The following is a 17,769-nucleotide window of genomic DNA, read 5'->3' as shown; positions in this document are numbered from 1 at the left end:
AGTGAGCAAGGGACTCACGTCTGAGCATACCCTGCCACACTTATGGCGGCTAAAGCGGTACAAAAGGGGGTGGTGATGGACGGAGCATCTGAACCAATCAAACACTCACACCCAGTGAAAAGATCTGGATTTGATCCATCATCGTTCTTTAGCCCACTCTGCCACCCCAGTTCAGACATGGCTATATGCAAATCAGTCTGACCCTGTGCCTCATGGGAACAGTCCAGCCGGAACTGCCAAGCCATGCCTTCCCTGGATCGGAAACAAGCTTCCGAGGACCGGTTTCTGGCATTCCAGCCGTCTTCAGCCCGGCTTGCTTGAATCCAGTGGCAAAGTGAGCAAGGGACTCACGTCTGAGCATACCCTGCCACACTTATGGCGGCTAAAGCGGTACAAAAGGGGGTGGTGATGGACGGAGCATCTGAACCAATCAAACACTCACACCCAGTCAAAAGATCTGGGTTTGATCCATCACCGTTCTTTAGCCCACTCTGCCACCCCAGTTCAGACATGGCTATATGCAAATCAGTCTGACCCTTGCCTCATGGGAACAGTCCAGCCCGAACTGCCAAGCCATGCCTTCCCTGGACCGGAAAGAAGCTTCCGAGGACCGGTTAGCTGTGGAGAAGTGAGCCTGGTTTGCAATAATGGTGCGAAGGGTGGCTGGGGTCCTGGACCTTCAGCAACCCTCTGTGGCAGTCAAGACTGATGTTTTGACATATGTGCTTTAGCCAGGAGTCACCCCCACAGAACCCTTACTCCCATTCAGTGAAGCCCTTACGGATGTCCTTCTTGAGGGTGGGTCTGAGCCCTGCAAAGGGATTCTCGTGAACAATACGATTGCCTGCCGCCATGTCCCTGCTCCTGGGGATCCCAGTTTTCCTTACCCAACACCCAATCCTGGAGAGCTTGGTTGTCCAAGCCTCCTCATCCCATATTCACCCCATCGTGTTTTATACCTCTACACCTGGACACTTTTGGTAGGAGAATGTTCTCTTTCACCAGCCTGACACTGCGATCGAGGAACACTGCTTACCTATTGGACTGTTATTCCCATACACTATGAGGTTGCGCAATGACTTCCTATGTTCCCAGAGGAGGCCTGGGCCGTATTCTCTCAGGATGTTGTTGCGCATGGGAGGGATATGGCTAAGTTCATTATCCGCTGAGGACTTGACACGACTGACTCGCTGGGCAGAGCAATTTCATGGTCGGTTGCCCTGCGGCTCTATGCCTGAGAACATACAGCTTTTGAGATGAAGCCCGGGCTTCCCTCATGGACATGCTCTTTGATGCTGTTGCATTTTTGGAGAAAAGACTAATTCAGCACTGGAGCTCTTCAAGGACAGCAGGGCTCATCTATGGTCACTCGTCAACCCCAATTAGTCTTTCTCCAACCTCGCCCATACCCTCTCAGCGAGCAGGCTTCCCAGCCTTTTCGCGGCGAGGGCGCAGTACTGCTCGGCCACAAGACCATGTGGAACAGGCGGGCAGTGATCTGGTCTGTCCCCACCGTCCCAACTCCTCCACCTCCTCCCCCCTCCCCCCCGCACCTAGTTTGATCCACCTGCACCTCCTCAACCTCTTCTTGAAAAAGACCAAAATGCTCATGCTTTGTCTGACCTAGATCCGGGAGTCTGGATGATAGCAATGGAATTGCAGGACTTGCATTACCACACACCCATGTTACCTGCCTACAGACGCAATCTATGGTTCACAGTGGGCCTGGGCAGTTTTATTTTGCTTTCACTTTCACTAAACATTATTGTGTGCATTTTTTAGCACACCAACAAGCAACACCCTCCAGTTTGCCTCTGCTTCTGGGGAGGGCTGCTTTACAGTCGATGCAAAGCATGCGTATCTACAGCCACACATGCCTCGAACGGCATATGTTACTTACCCTTCAAGCATCTGTTTGTGGCATGTAGTGCTGTTAATTCACATGCAACTAATCTCCTCCCTGAGCACCTGTAGCCGTTGCAGTTTACTTCTTATACACATGGACATCTCTTTACTTACTTATTTTACACTCCATTCTCACCCACCTGCGGTAAAACAATCCAACAATGGAGTCGATGCCCATGCACATTATCCCCAAGAGGAGTCCCTATACCTCGTGACTTGAAAGTCTTCTTGCACACATCCAGACCCAACACTAAACAGCAGGAGTATGCAAAGCATTTGAATCTTCAGCACTGCGTACCACGAACAGATGCTTTGAGTAATATATTTCTTCCTGTCCATCGATTTCTTAGGCCTGTTTGGTACATAACATTACACTTTCTCACTGAGAAGCCTGTCTGTTGACTTTAGGTAATGGTGTTTATCTAGGTTAAATTATCCAGATTCCCGTTCATGGGAACCTTCTCTAACTCCTGTTCCAAGTCTTCAAATTGGATATTTGAATCAAACATTTGCTTCTTGTTGTGGTGCTTAGGTAGCCAATTGAGAACCCGTTTGAAGCCCTCTTCCGACTTAACAAAGATGTATTCTTCCTCATTCCCCATTCTCCAATTCTGATGGTTCCAAAGGGTGAACACCGTAAGCATGGGCGTAAAATCCGTTCCGCTCGCGGATTTTGCGGATTTTCGGTAAATTCACAATCCGCGAACTCTCGCGAACTTGCCGAAAATTCGTAAAATCCGTGCGAAGCGGATTTTTTGCTTGGTCGCACTTGCCAACTAGTATACTATACAATTTCGCGGGAGTAAACACTTGCGAACACGTAGATGCGGCGGGCAGCGACAATCTTGCAATTGCGAGATTGCAAAATTTGCAATTTCGCACAAGAAATCCACCAGCAGGCAGCATAAACCTTGAAAATTATGATTTTTATCAGAATAACTCCTCAGGTTGACATTTGCCTGCACTTTTTCTTTGCAAGGAGTCCATTTTGGTGGGTGGGGGTGGGAGGAAGGAAGTGCCCCACAGTCTCCAACTTCCTGTTCCTGTCCACCAGGCTCCTCCCAGTGCTTTCTTCATGTGCTGGTCACTTTGATTTGGATCTTGACCTGGAAGGATTACTTTTTGTGGATGCTGCTGGATATTTGGATTTTTGCAAAACTGAAAGCACTCAGCAGGTGCAAAAGTTCAATATTATCATTAGTAGCCATTCCCTGTAGTGCTTCCTGGGGGGCCCCTCCAGAGTTCATTTGCCTACTTGCAACTATTCTATGACCCTGCTCTGACCCTCACAGCAGGCTCAGAGAATAGCTACAAGTATACAACAAAGGTCCTGTTAAAAAAATTACACTGCAACAGAAAGCAATTACAGACAAAACTGAAAGCACTCAGCAGGTGCAAAAGTTCAATCTTATCATTAGTAACCATTCCCTGTAGTGCTTCCTGAGGGGCCCCTTCAGAGTTCACAAAGGTCCTGTGAAGAAAAAATTGCACTGCAACAGAAAGCAAATTACAGATAAGGAAGCAGGTGCCAGCCAGACTGGAAGTTTAAATTCGGTGACACATTAATCAACCCCAAATTAATTCATGTCAGTTGAAGCAGGGCAGGTGTGCTTGCTTTTTTTCACCCCCATAATCTACAGTGATAAACCAACCAGAGGGTGGCAGTGATGTACCAGAGGGTGGCATGGGTGTACCAGAGGGTGGCAGTGGTGAAACAGAGGGTGCTGTGAACCTGTGATGATGAACCAGATGTAGAAACAACATAGTCGCGGCCGTTGCGAGCCGACAAGTAAGTTCGCAATTGCGAACTGGCACAGAACCCTCGCGAACTGGCAGAAATCCTTGCAAACACAAAAAAAAAGAGAATTCGCGCGAGTTCGTGGATTTTGCGGATTGCGAATCCGTAAATACGCAAGTTCGCGGATTGCCAATTCGCAAAATCCGCCCATGCTTAGAACACCGTCCCGAGGTACTCCAAAGCATCTCTGTGCACAGCAGAACCTCCTGATCACCAGCTGTGATTTGCAGGCACCTTTCTGCTTGTCCTGTCATTTTTATCTTTCCTCATAGGGAGGACTGGGAAATATTTAGACTTGGCAATTCCGAGCCACGGAAACAGCTGATTTAATCACCTCCGAGTGTTCAATTGTGAGCGCTGTTCTCCTTGACGATCTCACGCTGCTGTACTGCACTGTACTGTGTCACTCTGATGCTGGCAAAAAAATACCAGATTATAGTAAAGTTCTCCAAGATGAATAGCAGCCTTGAAATGTCACACATCCAGATATTACCACCGGTACATCGGTACGGTCCTGAACACTGACTACTGTCATCTATGTGGAACGCTGTATCTATAGGGACTTGAAAATCCTTGCGTGCCTGAAATCCTTGCGTGCCTGAAGCAATTCTCCCCCCCCCCCCCCCACCCCCCCAGTGGTTGCACAACCGGTCCTTTTGCAGCAGTTTTTGTCTTGTGCTCTGTGCTCCCTTCCCTCAACCTAGAGCAGCTCGTCCATGGTGATAGGAAGGGCGCTTATGTCTGACTTTCACAGTGATATTACAAGTCTCCCACGGTGCACTATCCATACGCGGTCCATCCGCCCAACAACCGCTCACCAGGGTTGGTAAGTTGGGGAGATTTGAAATGGGATTGGGTTGCACTTGTATATTACAAAGTGGTGTTAAGGCATAATTACCGCTGCGGCTCTGTATCTGGCCTGGCTCTCAAAGTGTGCAGCAGTCCTTTTGGACGGCGGCAGGTACATGCACCACTGAGAAATGAGGCAGCAAGCTCATACAGTACCACAATATCATTGCAGTACCAAGAAAGAAGCAGTACGCCAATCAATCTACAAAATTATAAATGACAATTTCGCACAGCTGTGAACAAGACAGGTTAGACTACTTAACTCTGCAGTTAATCATCAAATAAGGATGATTCAAGGACAGACTAGGTCTGACTGTTGACACTTGATTTGTTGTTGGGCTCTCGTGGTTTTCGTTTGGCTTATTTCCTGGGTTTGTTAAGTATAGTTTGAAGTATAGTTTGATTTATGAAGTATTTAGTCTGGATGGGGTGTTTTAAGGTTAAAAAAAATAATAATAATGTTTAGTCATGTTCCCCTAGTATCGACATGCATTTTTAGCAAACACTTCGATTAGATCAATTTGTGTTGAGATTACTGAAATAAAATACATTAGAGCCTGAAAACACAGTATAAAAGCTTGTAATTTTTTTATTGTCGTGATATCATTCATAAGAAAATGACATAGCTGCTGAACTTTAAAGTTATTGCAGTTAAGTTGCGATGGGCAGCAGCCATGGCGAAAGAGGCAGGAACACAGAGCATGATTACATCTGTAGAGTAAACCACGAAACTGAAAACTGCCATTTCTAGGTTAATGGATTTCTGTGAAATGAATAAGGATCCGCAGAAAAGATATTAATGGCAATGTGTTTATTTTTCTTTTTTCTTCTCACAATGTGTCATTACGAACCTGTGTTTTTGACATTAAGCTGCTGCCTTTTTTAAATCTGATTTACTTCAAACAGATACTGGAATAGTATTGCAACAAATAGCCAACTGTTTTTTGGTATCCTTAACTTGGCACTACAGATTCGTCTTTTATTATTCGGGTTTGCAAACTTACTATCCACTTCTTGTGAAAAGATACCTTGGATATAAGCAGTTGGCTGGTCGTATATTATAAGGAATACAATACTCCTTGTTGATTGGTAAAAGGATATTGAAGTCACCTTTGAATTTTGCACCATTATACAGGACTCTCACCCCCCGCTCCCCCCCCCCCCCCCCCAACCTACTACCCCTCATCTGTAGCTTGTAAAAACCTTACAATATAGGGCAGAGGGTGCTTTACCCTATTTAAAGTCTGTAATCTTTGGATCATTGGTTTTCTAAATTGCTGCTGTAGCTGAGTGCAACTATGCCATCAAGAGCACGTGACCAACAAATTAGTAGTTGAAACATTAACTAAAAGTTGCTCTGTTTGTCAAATTAAATATAGCACATAAAAATCCATTGTGTCTTACCTTTCCCATATATTTGTTCTTCCTCATAACATATGGAAACTCAGTTGCAGTTTTACTGAAAAGGACACTACCTTTAGATTACAATTTGTTAACCATGGTTGTTGCAATCTTGATCTTTTGCTTCCCCCATCAAGAGTGCATGCCACCTAAACTACTTTTGTACCTTGATGTATCTGTACCTTTTTTTTTTTGCTTCAATTGGTAGCACATAATCTTGTATGCAGACTTTGAAGTTTGGCTTCAGTTTGTTTTGACCCTAAAAGGCAACTGCTGAGAAGGTGTTTAGTGCTTGCCAATATTTTGTCAGAATAGTAAAGATCAGTCAAAGAAGAGCTAATTTTATTTTAACATGGCATCAATATGATAGTTTATGCATTTCTTAAGCCAGTTTATGCAAGCTGGTTAATAATATGATTGATTGAATGTTGTTGGTTGTTCCTCTTTTTTCATTTGGGCTATTAAAATCTTTTATTTTTTTTATTTTTTAACCTTGACAGCAAGCACACTTTTTGCAAGAAAACTAAATGGAAAGTATAGATATGAAAATCTTGTTCCAACACCTGTGTATCAACATATGAAAATGCACAAACGGATTCTAGGGCACCTGTCTTCAGTGTACTGCGTGACGTTTGATCGAACTGGCAGGAGGATTTTTACAGTAAGTGTTAGTTGTACATGAAATTAATAATGAACAGTTTTAACATTGACTTAATCTTTTGATATCTGGTGAAAGATTGCCCCTCCCAAATGAGGAAGCGACTGAATTGTATTAAGAGATTATACATAACAAGCATTGGCATAGCCAATTGGTCTCGCCTTCGCGACCTTATAAATGTTTAGCCATGCAGCACATTATCCTGTTAATAATCCGGCCGCGCAATTTAATGCCCTATGATGTTTAAGGACGTGATACCTGTTTGTCATGAACAGAAACCTGCTTGGTAATGTACCGCTGCGCTAGCTTTTACCTAAAAAAACAAACAAACAAACAAAGCCAGGAAACTCGTAAACATGATTTTAACACCCACTGTCATGAAGCGGATTCAAGTTAAATTGACGAGGCTGTGTCCACGGACTAGAACAATATGGAAAACCTGTTTCAAAAGCTAGTCACTCAAAGTATTTATATGCGGAATGTGGCACATGCACTTGCGATCGAGAAGGGGTCTTCCGTTAATGACTTTATTGGTAAGTACCGACATTGACTATCCAAGCGTTTTAGTAACGTAGCTGCCGCCTTAACATTATTTTTATGGAGAAAAGTGCTTGTTGAGCTGTGAACAACAGTGAACAATCCAGTAACTGTCCAGATGCTGGGCGGCGCAAATAATTTCCATCTCTCCACTCCTCTTCAAATGCCAGCTCTGTACAATTCTACATGAAGAAAGGTCCAATAACATGTTTCATCTAAATTTTTTTTCGAAATAATGCAATTCCAGGGACATCACGTGTGGAAAGCCCTGGAGTTTGATTATGAAATCAAAATGGTTACATGGTCTACTTTCTTCCACCGTAAGTCAAGCACATGCATTCGAGGTAACCCGTTCCATTGTGTTGTTCAGACACCACTGTCCTCTAAATCTAAGTGAGACAAAGCACTCCTTGTGGCCTCCCAAACTCAAAGCCATCCTTGGTCACCTAACAGTAGTGTGGAGGTAAATAAAGTAAAGATGAACAACATCCTTCAAACAGTAACTAAGTAACAAAAGTGCTCCTTGCTGAACAATAGTTCAGTAGAAAGAATAGAGGATGTGTAGATGAGCCTATTTTAAAAGGATGAAAAGCCATCACTTACCCTTGGGTGACCTCCTCCTTGCACCAGCATGGCTAGTACGAGCCACTACCCTTAAGGGGTTTTCCCGAGACAGACCAGGCCAGGGTTTCGGCTGACAAACGAGTGTGGGAGCATATGTTGGTTTCTCCATACATCCTTTCTTTTTTCAGTAAGGTACCTGCACTCACCCAACATTAAGCAAGCGGTCCTTTTGCGATTTAGTTCCACACCTAAAAAGGCACTTTCACTGGAGGTGCCAGGCTAAGAGCTAATGCAAGAAGACTGCATAGCGATATCCTTTCTGTAAACTGTTACCATATTGCACCCATAGCCTGGATAGCCCCTTCTTCTGGGAAACAAGAGATTGCTCTATTTTATTGATTTATTTATGCGTTTTTATATAGCGCTGACTTTACCCGAAGGTGTCAGAGAGCTTCACAATAGGAACAGAACTGATACATGAGAACATTACAAGTGAACACATTACAAAAGCAAACGTTACATTACATGAGGCAAAGGTGACAATCGTGAGCAAACAAAATACAAGAGGTAGCAAACGGTGCATTACAGGAGGAAAAAGTGACGTGTGCAGGTTACAAAAGCGTACAAAGTACAAGTAGAGGTATAATACTGCAATAAATGGAGGACACTCAAACACAAGAACAAAGGTGTTCAACTATTTAAACCCACTATACACAAATGAATCTAATGTGGACATCCTGAAAATATTGCATAAACCAACACAAGACAACCAAGCAGGAAGCCTAAAAGTGCACCTAGGTATAAACTTGCAAACTCAACATGCCCATCAAGTACACTTACAAAGAGGTGCCAATTCTATACAATTCTGAATATTACTATCCCCCCTCTAAATCCCATTCACAAAAAGACTCCAATCGAGTCTGTAAACACTAGCATCACAGAACACATTCAAACAACCACAGTCTTTGCTAAGTCAAACCACCTTCATACACTTAGAGTTTCTTCCACAAATTCTTGTTTTGGCTGCTAAGCTGTTTGAGATCCTTGGTGATCAGGCACTAAGGTCTGACATGCCCTATAGGAAGATTGTGAAAGAAATACACAATGAAGCATATTCTTAATATGTTTTGTGCACGGATGCCGGTATATTTTCGAATTCAGTATATTTCCTATTTTAGCACACTGTTTCTGGTACGGCCTCTTGATGCTGAGGCCCATCAGAGAATCAACCTGGGCCGGAAACTCGCAGGATGCGGCATGGTAAATGCACCCCTCCTTTCCAACTACAGCACCCTGGCTTACAGGCATGGCTTGTATAAATCTTTTACACCACTTGGCAACAGGTCATACTGAAATAGAAATGTCTCAGAAATCATTTAAAGCTGGCCGCCCGCCAGGTGCACCGGAAATGCAAGTCACCCGAAATAGCATCAATCGCAGCCCCAGATTAAAGCATCAGAAGTTAAACTGTGTCCTGTCTTACACAATGTGTGCAACTCCACATCAAGGCAATGAGCCTATAATCCACTGCCCTGCATGAACGCCAGCTCTGGTTCTCTTGAATCGCTGAGCTCTGCACGCAGCACAAGGGCGCTGGAGAAGACAAACATTTAAATAACAAGCTCGAAGTAACTTGAAGCGATCCTGGAGCTAGGGGAGGAGTCAAGAGCTGTCATCACGCGATCAAGCCCTAAGGGCATTGCAGCAATCCCAGTGGGAGAGGAGGAGTCGAGGGCCCTTGTGATGCGATCAAGCCCTCTCTGCCTTTCAGCGATGCCAGGGGAGGAGTTGAGAGCCCTCGTCGCAAGATGCTAACAGCTCTTTTCAAGCACTTGTGCTGGCATCCACCTTGCGGGAGCGTGCAGGCCATCTGTTTTCAATTGGCGCGCGCACCGCTGCTCGCTCCCTTAAGGTGGATGCCAGCACAAGCACGAGTGCTTGAAAAAGAGGTGACCAATTTCTAAAGGTCATCTCCTAGAGCAGCGCATGCGTGCTGCCTAGGCGAGAGCTAAAAACGAATGGAGTTATTTTACATTGTAGTTTGTATAATGAAGCTGCAACAACTCTTTTGAGAGGTGATTGTGCTACTTATTTTTGGATCTCCAATGTTTCGTATTTGTGTTCATACTAGAGTATATTTTTCTGCCTATGTTTTAGGACCATGTCTGAATCCGAATTGGCTGCCTAGTCATGTTTGATCTTCAATTTTATAATAGTCAATTGAAAGAGTGGAGTCAAATACAGAAGTGGAAAGTCTGTGTATGTCGTCTTTTTTTAAATTTATTTTTTTATATCCTATAATGCGATCCTAGCCACTTAAGCACTTTACATAGAACACTATAGATCAGTGCTTTCCAAACTTTTTAGAATCCAGCCCAATTTTTAGAACTAACTTTTGCGATTCACTTAGCTTTATTAGATATGAGGCGTCATTTTCTTTTTAATGCAACTAAAGCATAATGTTGTAGTCCACAGCCATTTACAGACATCACATTTTGCATTGAAATTGGCACTAAATTTGCACAGACGTTTAGTGGTAAAACGATGTTGCACACAAATGATTGTGTGGAAATTTGACATCAGGGAATATTTATCATTTGTGCATTATCAAGTAAAGTGGTTTGATTTGTTTTGCTTCGATTAAAATCGTTGTTTCCGTTACACTTCAGAAATACAAGAAAATGTACTTAATGTTTTCTTTTCTAAATGCTTAATGTCTACAGTTAATTTACAGGCATTTACCTTTTGTTTTGTTTTACAAAAATTACATCCGACAGCCTTTCTGTTCACACACCGTGTATCCCAGCAATATTGTCACATAGTTCACTTAACTTTCTTTGACTTGAAAGTAAGAGGAGTAAACTCAAATCTCCATGTTAAAAAAATAAATAAGCTGAAAGTTTTCAGAAGGCATAGCCTGTCTTTTGACATCTGTCCTTGAAGTGCAGCAAACGTATGACGATAAATATTGAATTGAAAGACATCTTTATTTATTGCTTGGACTTTAGCGTCCCATCAAAATCTGCTATCAACCCACAGTTTGGGAAACATACCTATAGATGCATACAATCAATGTCAGAAGGTCGGGTAGCAGAGGATTACATGTACTAAAATAGCTAGTGTTCATGAAGCTGTGGATGGTGGCGCTTGAAGATGTGTGTCTTTTTGCCGATGGTAAGTAGGTTAGGGGTGCTTTTTGTGCTTCTGGTATTTGGTTCCAGGATTTGTTTACTAAACTTGAGAAGGTATGTATGGCAATTTTATTTTTTAGCTGTAGGAATTCTAGGATTAGAATTAGTCTTCATTTCTATCTTTTGTCTTGGGCCTCCATCTTTTTTTATTTTGGGTATGAAAAAAGCCCTGTGTTAATGGGTTTGTGCATTATACAAGCTCTTTTTAAAGTGGAGTCATTTAAGAATTAGTGTAACATGTCCCAATTTCGCGGAGGTTGTTACAACTCACGCCACAGCATGTAGGGTAGTATTATGAGTGCGATGAACGCTCTAGGGTGTCTGGCTAAGATGGTAGGCCTGCTGTCCATATAAAAAAGCTAATGCTTATTCTGCTGATTCTCTCTCTTCTGGCAATATGGAGTTTTTCATATCATTTTTTTTATTTTTTTTATTAAAGTTTTAAGAAAGCAAAAGCAGAATATACAATCGGCAACCAAGAAACAAATAAGAAAAACATAAGCAGAGGAATTCACAATAGTTCTACCACAATGCTGCAGGATCCCTTTGATAAACTGTCTGCCAGGTCCCAGTAAACTCCACAGCGTGTTCTATAAGTGCAAAATAAATTGAATCCCTTCCAACAAAATAGCTACAAATACAATAAAATAAGGACAAAAATTAACAACACACATCTTAGGTATGGTACGAGGCTGAGTTATACAATTGTGTCTCTACAGTGCTTAAGTTGTGCTCACGACATGACTTGCCCCATAGGTCCTCCCTCTAAAACTATATCAGACATTTTTAGCTAGCTGATAAGTTCGCAGTGGTCCCCAAATGTCTCTAGGTTTCGAGGCCGTTGGCAACTCCTCCGCATAGGTTTCCAAATTCTCTCTGTAGTACACCAGATCTTTTATCCACGTGCCAATTTTGGGTCTGTGTCTACTTCCCCATGAGATCGCCACTCTACGCGTTGCCAATAATAGAGCCAAATGCACAAACTTGCCAATCGCTCCCCTTGAGGCACACAACAGAGCAGGCATGTGAGCGGAGTATGCTGAAGCTCCACTCTCGCCTTCTCTTTTAAATGATCCAACACCTCTGTCCAGAACGCAAACACATTCTGACATCCCCACGCCAAGTGCAGAAAATCTGCGTTTCCTTGCCCACAACGCACACAATGATCTGAAGCACGCAGGCCATACCTGTGTAATCGTGCAGGAGTATAATACACCTGATGGATGTATTTAAAGTGTATTATTCGCAAGTTCCCATTCATGTTGATAGTCCCAGTCAAGCCACATATGTACGTCCAGTCTGCTTCCGAAATTGGATCAGGCAAACACTCATTCCATCTGTCCCAGCTTTCGCTAGATGTACTCACACTTTCATCTTTAATCATCTTATAGAGCTTGGAAATTAACTGCTTGTTAGTTGGTGTGGTAATTGCATACTGTAGGGACAGAAGCGTGGGGGGTTCGCATGGGTAAGAGGTGTAATGCACCTTGACTGACTGTTGCAAGCGATGCATCGCAAACCGGAATAGCAATGACTGGTTTCTAATATACTGTAAATCGGCCTGTGTGACAAAAGAGCCGTCCGGATAGATATCGAGCATGCGCCTGAAGCCAGCTTCATGAAGTAGTCGCATGGAAGGTGATTCATGCGTCACGGACATGGCAGCATGATGTTCTAAAAACATGTGTGGCGCGTACAGCGGTAACTTCCGCGCTAGGTGTCCTAGTTTCTGCCAGGCAGAAACAGTGGCATTCACCGAGTTTATTTCTGTTCTTGGAACGCCGCGCGCCCCATGAGTGATTACGCTATGCAATGGGACCGGTGCCGCGTCTCCTTCCTCCACCGCAACGTGGGGAACATACGCATGGTCCTTGTACCAATAGAACACATATTGGGCTTGATCGCTCAAATAGTATGCATAAAAGTCCGGCGCTCCGAATCCGCCCCTCTCATACCTCTTGGTAAGGACCGACTATTTGACGCGGGCATGCCTGCCTCCCCATACTAGTCAGAGTAGCTGTGCACGAAGATTCTTAAAGAACCCCAATGTAAGTGTCACTGGACTATTAAGAAAAAGATAAAGAAACTGTGGTAGTACTATCATCTTGATGAGCGCAATGCGATCTGCCAGGGACAGCGGCAGCGAAATCCACGCATCCACCGGACTCTCCAGCTTCGTGTATGCGCACCCGAAATTCTCCTTAACTACTGTATTCGGATCACGATGAATCCAAACGTCAAGGTATTTTACTGGGTCCGTTGACCACACCAATGGGAACTCCAACTCTGGTTGCACTGTGGCAGTTGTCAGCGGGATAATGAGAGACTTATCCCAGTTAATACAAAGACCAGACACACAACCGAACGTACTCCCGGAGGAGCTGTGCTAGATACCTGGAAGGTTCACGCACAAACAGTACCATGCCGTCTGCATAGAGCGAGATGGCGACTGGTCGATAGTTAAAATTGAGTGCGGTCTCGCTGTGTCGCTGGCGAATTAGGCAAGCCAAGGGTTCCAACACTATGGCGAAAAAAAGCGGTGAGAGAGGGCATCCCTGACGTGTGCCCCTCTCTATTACAAAAGGTTGAGTGGTTAGTCCCCCGACACGTACTCTAGCCGTTGGTTCCATGTATAGTACCGCTACCCACTGTAAAAACAAGGGCGGGAACCCCATGCGACGCAAGACACGATACATGTACGACCATTCCACCGAGTCGAACGCTTTAGCCGCATCTAGCAATACAGCCGCCGCTGTCATTGTTGGTTCAAGCACATGAAACATGGAAAAGACAGTTCGTAAATTATGCAAAGTGGACCTCTCGGGTATGAAACCCGATTAATTGGGCAGAACTAGATTTTGCATCAGGGGTTGTAGTCTGATCGCCAAAATCATAGCCAGTATCTTGGCGTCGATGTTGATCAGCGACAACGGGCGATAAGAATCACACGTCTGGTGGTTTGTCTATTTTGAGGAGCGTGATTATCAACGCCTGTCTAAGGGACGGTGGCAGCTTCCCTGCGTCATGGGCTTCTGCGTACATCTCCAAGAGATGCGGAGCAAGAATATCAGCATATTTCTTATAGAACTAGACTGTGAGACCATCCGGTCCAGGCGCTTTGCCATTTGACAACGCCAAGATTGCTGTTTTGACATCCTGCTCATCTATAGGTATACACAAGTACTCCCTCTGTACATCCGAGAGCCAGGCACACGCCACATCCTCCAGGTAAGTTTTGAATTCGGCCTCCGAGGCAGACCCTTGCGATGTATTTAAATCAGCATAAAAAACCCTAAACTGTTCCGCGATGGCGTCTGAGTGATTATGTACTGTGCCGTTGTTGTTTGTAATGCTATCTAAGTGTGGCTTTTCTAGCCGCTCCTTAATTTTAAACACAGTGTGCGGCTCGGCCGTCCTCCCTCCCCATAACGGCGGGCCGGGTGTCTGCGCGATAAATACTTGACCTCCGGATCAGCCAACTCCTCATAATCTTTCAGCAGTTCCTGTATGCCCGCTAATTTCCCTTCCTCGGGTGCCTCGGTGTATGCGCATTCCGGTTCACGTAGTTTATCCTCAGTGTTTTGCAACTGTGTTCTCAAATCTTTCAGTATGCCCGCCGAGGTGCTAATGCATACCCCACGGATCGTGACCTTAAAGGCCTCCCAGAGTGTCGAAGCCTCGGCCACAGTACCCTTATTAATGGCAAAGTATTGTACTATGGCGTCCCGTATTGCAGAATCGTATAATGGGTCAAGCAGAGCTTCAGACCGCAGTCTCCACTTAAAGGGGTGATGTTTAATTGTCGGGATCACCACATCTAATTGCACCGGACTGTGATCAGACCGTGTCCTAGCCAAATTTCTAACATCCTCCACCCAATCCATAGTCTCCACCCCAATCAGCCAATAGTCCAATCGCGACCAGCTCCCATGCGATGGCGTCGCGTGCATACCTTCTCTCACCTGCTGATTCCGCACACGCCAAATATCACACAGTCCGAATTTCTCCATAGCACAACTAATGTTCCTGGCCACTTTAGGGGTGCGGTGGGAGATAGGGCTAGATTTGTCCATCTCAGCATTCAAGTACGTGTTCAAATCCCCGCCCCACAGAATAGAAGCCTCCGGCCAGCCCCTCAGCACACCATACATTCTATAAAAACAGTTCGGGTCATCCACGATCGGGCCATACATGTTAATTATAGTGACCAAGTTGCCACTCATCCTGCTATGCACCATCGCACATCTACCCTCCACATCCACAAACGTATGTATCGGTTGAAACGACACCCCTGTTTGAACCATAATCATGACACCTCTCGCATAGGAGGAATACGACGAAGCCAGTCTAAAACGTGCCCATCTTCCCGCAACACTACGTTCTGTATATTTAGTTAAGTGTGTTTCCTGCAGTACAGCGATTTGTATCGCATGTCGATTCAGGTACGCCATCACCTGTCGTACCTTCTTTGGGGAATTGAGACCACGGACATTCCAGGTCAACATTCTACACTGGTCACCCATCATAATGCGCCGGCAGTTGTATTACAGCAGTCGTGAACCATGTCTGAAGAACGTAATTAACAACACATTCTGCCATTCTCGCCCCCCAGACGATGCACCATGCACAGCCATATGTACCAAACCAGATGTGTGGGAAACCAAAAAAAAAAAAAAAACCATAGAACAACACATAGCCCTCTTCTCCCACCCCCCCTCCACCTCCCACTCCAACCTCCCAATTAGGCCAAGACCAGTCCCCACCCCCCACCCATGAAACACCCCTTTGAACCACCCACGCCAAAATCTGGGCAACACCCGCTAGGGGAAAATGGACGGCGACGGGTACACGCACCGGAGTGCGGTCGCCGGATTATATTTATTCATGCCTCCTGTGCACCTCAATGTCCAATTGTTCCACTTAGCACTGTGAGTGAACTCCCCGGGACTAACCTGGTCAGAGCTAGTGTGGTCCCCCCCACCCTCCCCATATTTCTGACCATGAATCAACCATCCCGGGCCATGAAACCCCATCAAGCATGTGAGTGCCCAGCCATTTCCGCCCCCACAAAGCTCAATTTATTCTCGCAAGCATTAGTCCGTGTCTTCCAATCCAGACGCCCCCGGCATTTCCTCTTGTGCCTTCTGTCGCGGTTTGGCCTTGCAGATGTGCTTTGTAAGCTTCAAGGCTGATTTCGCATCTGTGAAAAAATGGGCCTGTTCTTCATGTGTGATCTTCAATATGGCCAGGTATAACATAGCTTAGGGCACCGAGGCGGCCCTTAACAGTTTCTTCACAGGTTGCCGCTTGAACTGTCTGGGTGTAATCCGGGAAGAAGGATAATGTGTCTTCTTTATGCACTACTGGTCCTTAGATCTGGCCTCTCTTAGCACCGCGCCCCTGTCCGCATAGTTGAGATGACGTGCCATGATCGGGCGGGGTGGCGTGCCGGGTTTGGGCCTCGGTCCTAGCGAGCGATGCGCTCATTCCACAATCATCACCGCGGAAAGTACGGGTCCAAACAGCTCACGCAGCAAGCCGTCGACAAATGTCTCCATTTTGGAGACCGGGGGGGATTCCGATAGGCCAATTATCCGTAGGTTATTACGGCGTGACCGCGCCTCTAAATCTTCATTCTTCGCACTAATTACTGCCAATATCTTTTCCATCTGTAATATCTGCATGCAGGATTCAGCCTGCGCATCATGTGTATCTGAAACTCGGTTTTCTAGAACGTCCAGGCGTTGCTCATGTTTCTCGACCTTCTTCTTTACCATGTCCAGCCCAGCCGCCAATGCATCTAGCTTGGTATCTATCGTTCTCATGCCAGCCCCCAGTTCAAGCAATATGGCCCTGGTGTCATCCCCGGCGCTCTCCGCCTGCCCTGAGGCGTCTCGTGGTTCCGACTGGTCTCCCATCCCCTCAGTCGCCCGAGTGCTGTGTTTGTTTTCAAATTGTAGTTTAGCCTGCTTGGGTTCTGACTTGCCCATACTGACACCAAAATTCCCTGTTTGATACAGGCCCTCCGATCACGCAGCCCTGGTAGATGTAGCGTATCAGCCTCAGTGCTCATGGCCCTGTGACCTCACTTCAGCACTATCCAACTCGCAGTATGTTCCTTAAGGGTAGGCCCTGTCGGCAATGTTCAGCAACACCCTCAACTCTAGCACTCCAGTCTGCAGCACCTCTCCAGTCCATGCTCCACGTGGTGCCCACCACAAGCCAGGAGTCTCGGCCCGCTCTCCTGTGAACAGTCTAGCTCAGGCGGTCCCGCTATGCCCCCGAGCGGAGTTCCAGCAGCAACTTCCGCAACCAGACAGCCCCCCCCTCCCCCCGCAAGGCTCCGGCCTGCCGGCCTCTTAAGCAGCCAGCAAATCTCGGCGCCTCCCAGGCAATGCCTCCAGCCGCAGAGACACAGCCAGTGCCCCCCCCAAGTCGCACAGTCAGCGCTGCAGCCCTGCGCCCCCTGCTGCCCGGCAGCCCAGGCCCCCACAAGCTCCACCGCACGTAGAGCGGCCAAGCCCAAGAGGCCGCGCCACTGAGCCAGCCCAGGCCCAGCACGCAGCAGCGTCTCAATCACTGCGCCGCTCCTCTCGTCAACCTCCAGGCCACTCCGCACGGCCACTGTAGCGCTATCTTCTCGGGGCGCCGGCCGCAAGTCTCCGCATCAGGTATTTCGCAGCCCCTGTCTCCTCCCCACCCGGCGAGAGCCAGGGGCCTCGGGCAGTGATCTCCAATTCTGCAGCGCCTCGGGCTCCTCAGACGCGATCAGCCCGATCGCCACGCAGCTCTCAAAATACCCACTGCCACTCCAATAGTCCAGACCAATCTTGAGGCACACGGACACGTTAACAGAGGGGTCTTCG

General features: G+C 46.1%; 1 protein-coding gene across 2 annotated transcripts in view; it reads left to right on the top strand.

The window, feature by feature from the left end:
* The window catches only part of PHIP (PHIP subunit of CUL4-Ring ligase complex), a 2,061,705-nt gene that overhangs the window by 126,662 nt on the left and 1,917,274 nt on the right, over window positions 1–17,769 (top strand). For both annotated transcript variants that reach the window (XM_078648101.1, XM_078648100.1), the window contains exon 7: window positions 6,454–6,614. In XM_078648101.1, coding sequence (XP_078504227.1) covers window positions 6,454–6,614 — 161 coding nt within the window. The remainder of the gene's footprint in view (window positions 1–6,453; window positions 6,615–17,769) is intronic.

The sequence above is a fragment of the Lissotriton helveticus genome, chromosome 6, assembly GCF_964261635.1.
Source record: "Lissotriton helveticus chromosome 6, aLisHel1.1, whole genome shotgun sequence".
NCBI lineage: Eukaryota > Metazoa > Chordata > Amphibia > Caudata > Salamandridae > Lissotriton > Lissotriton helveticus.
This window is presented reverse-complemented; position numbering and strand designations above follow the sequence as displayed.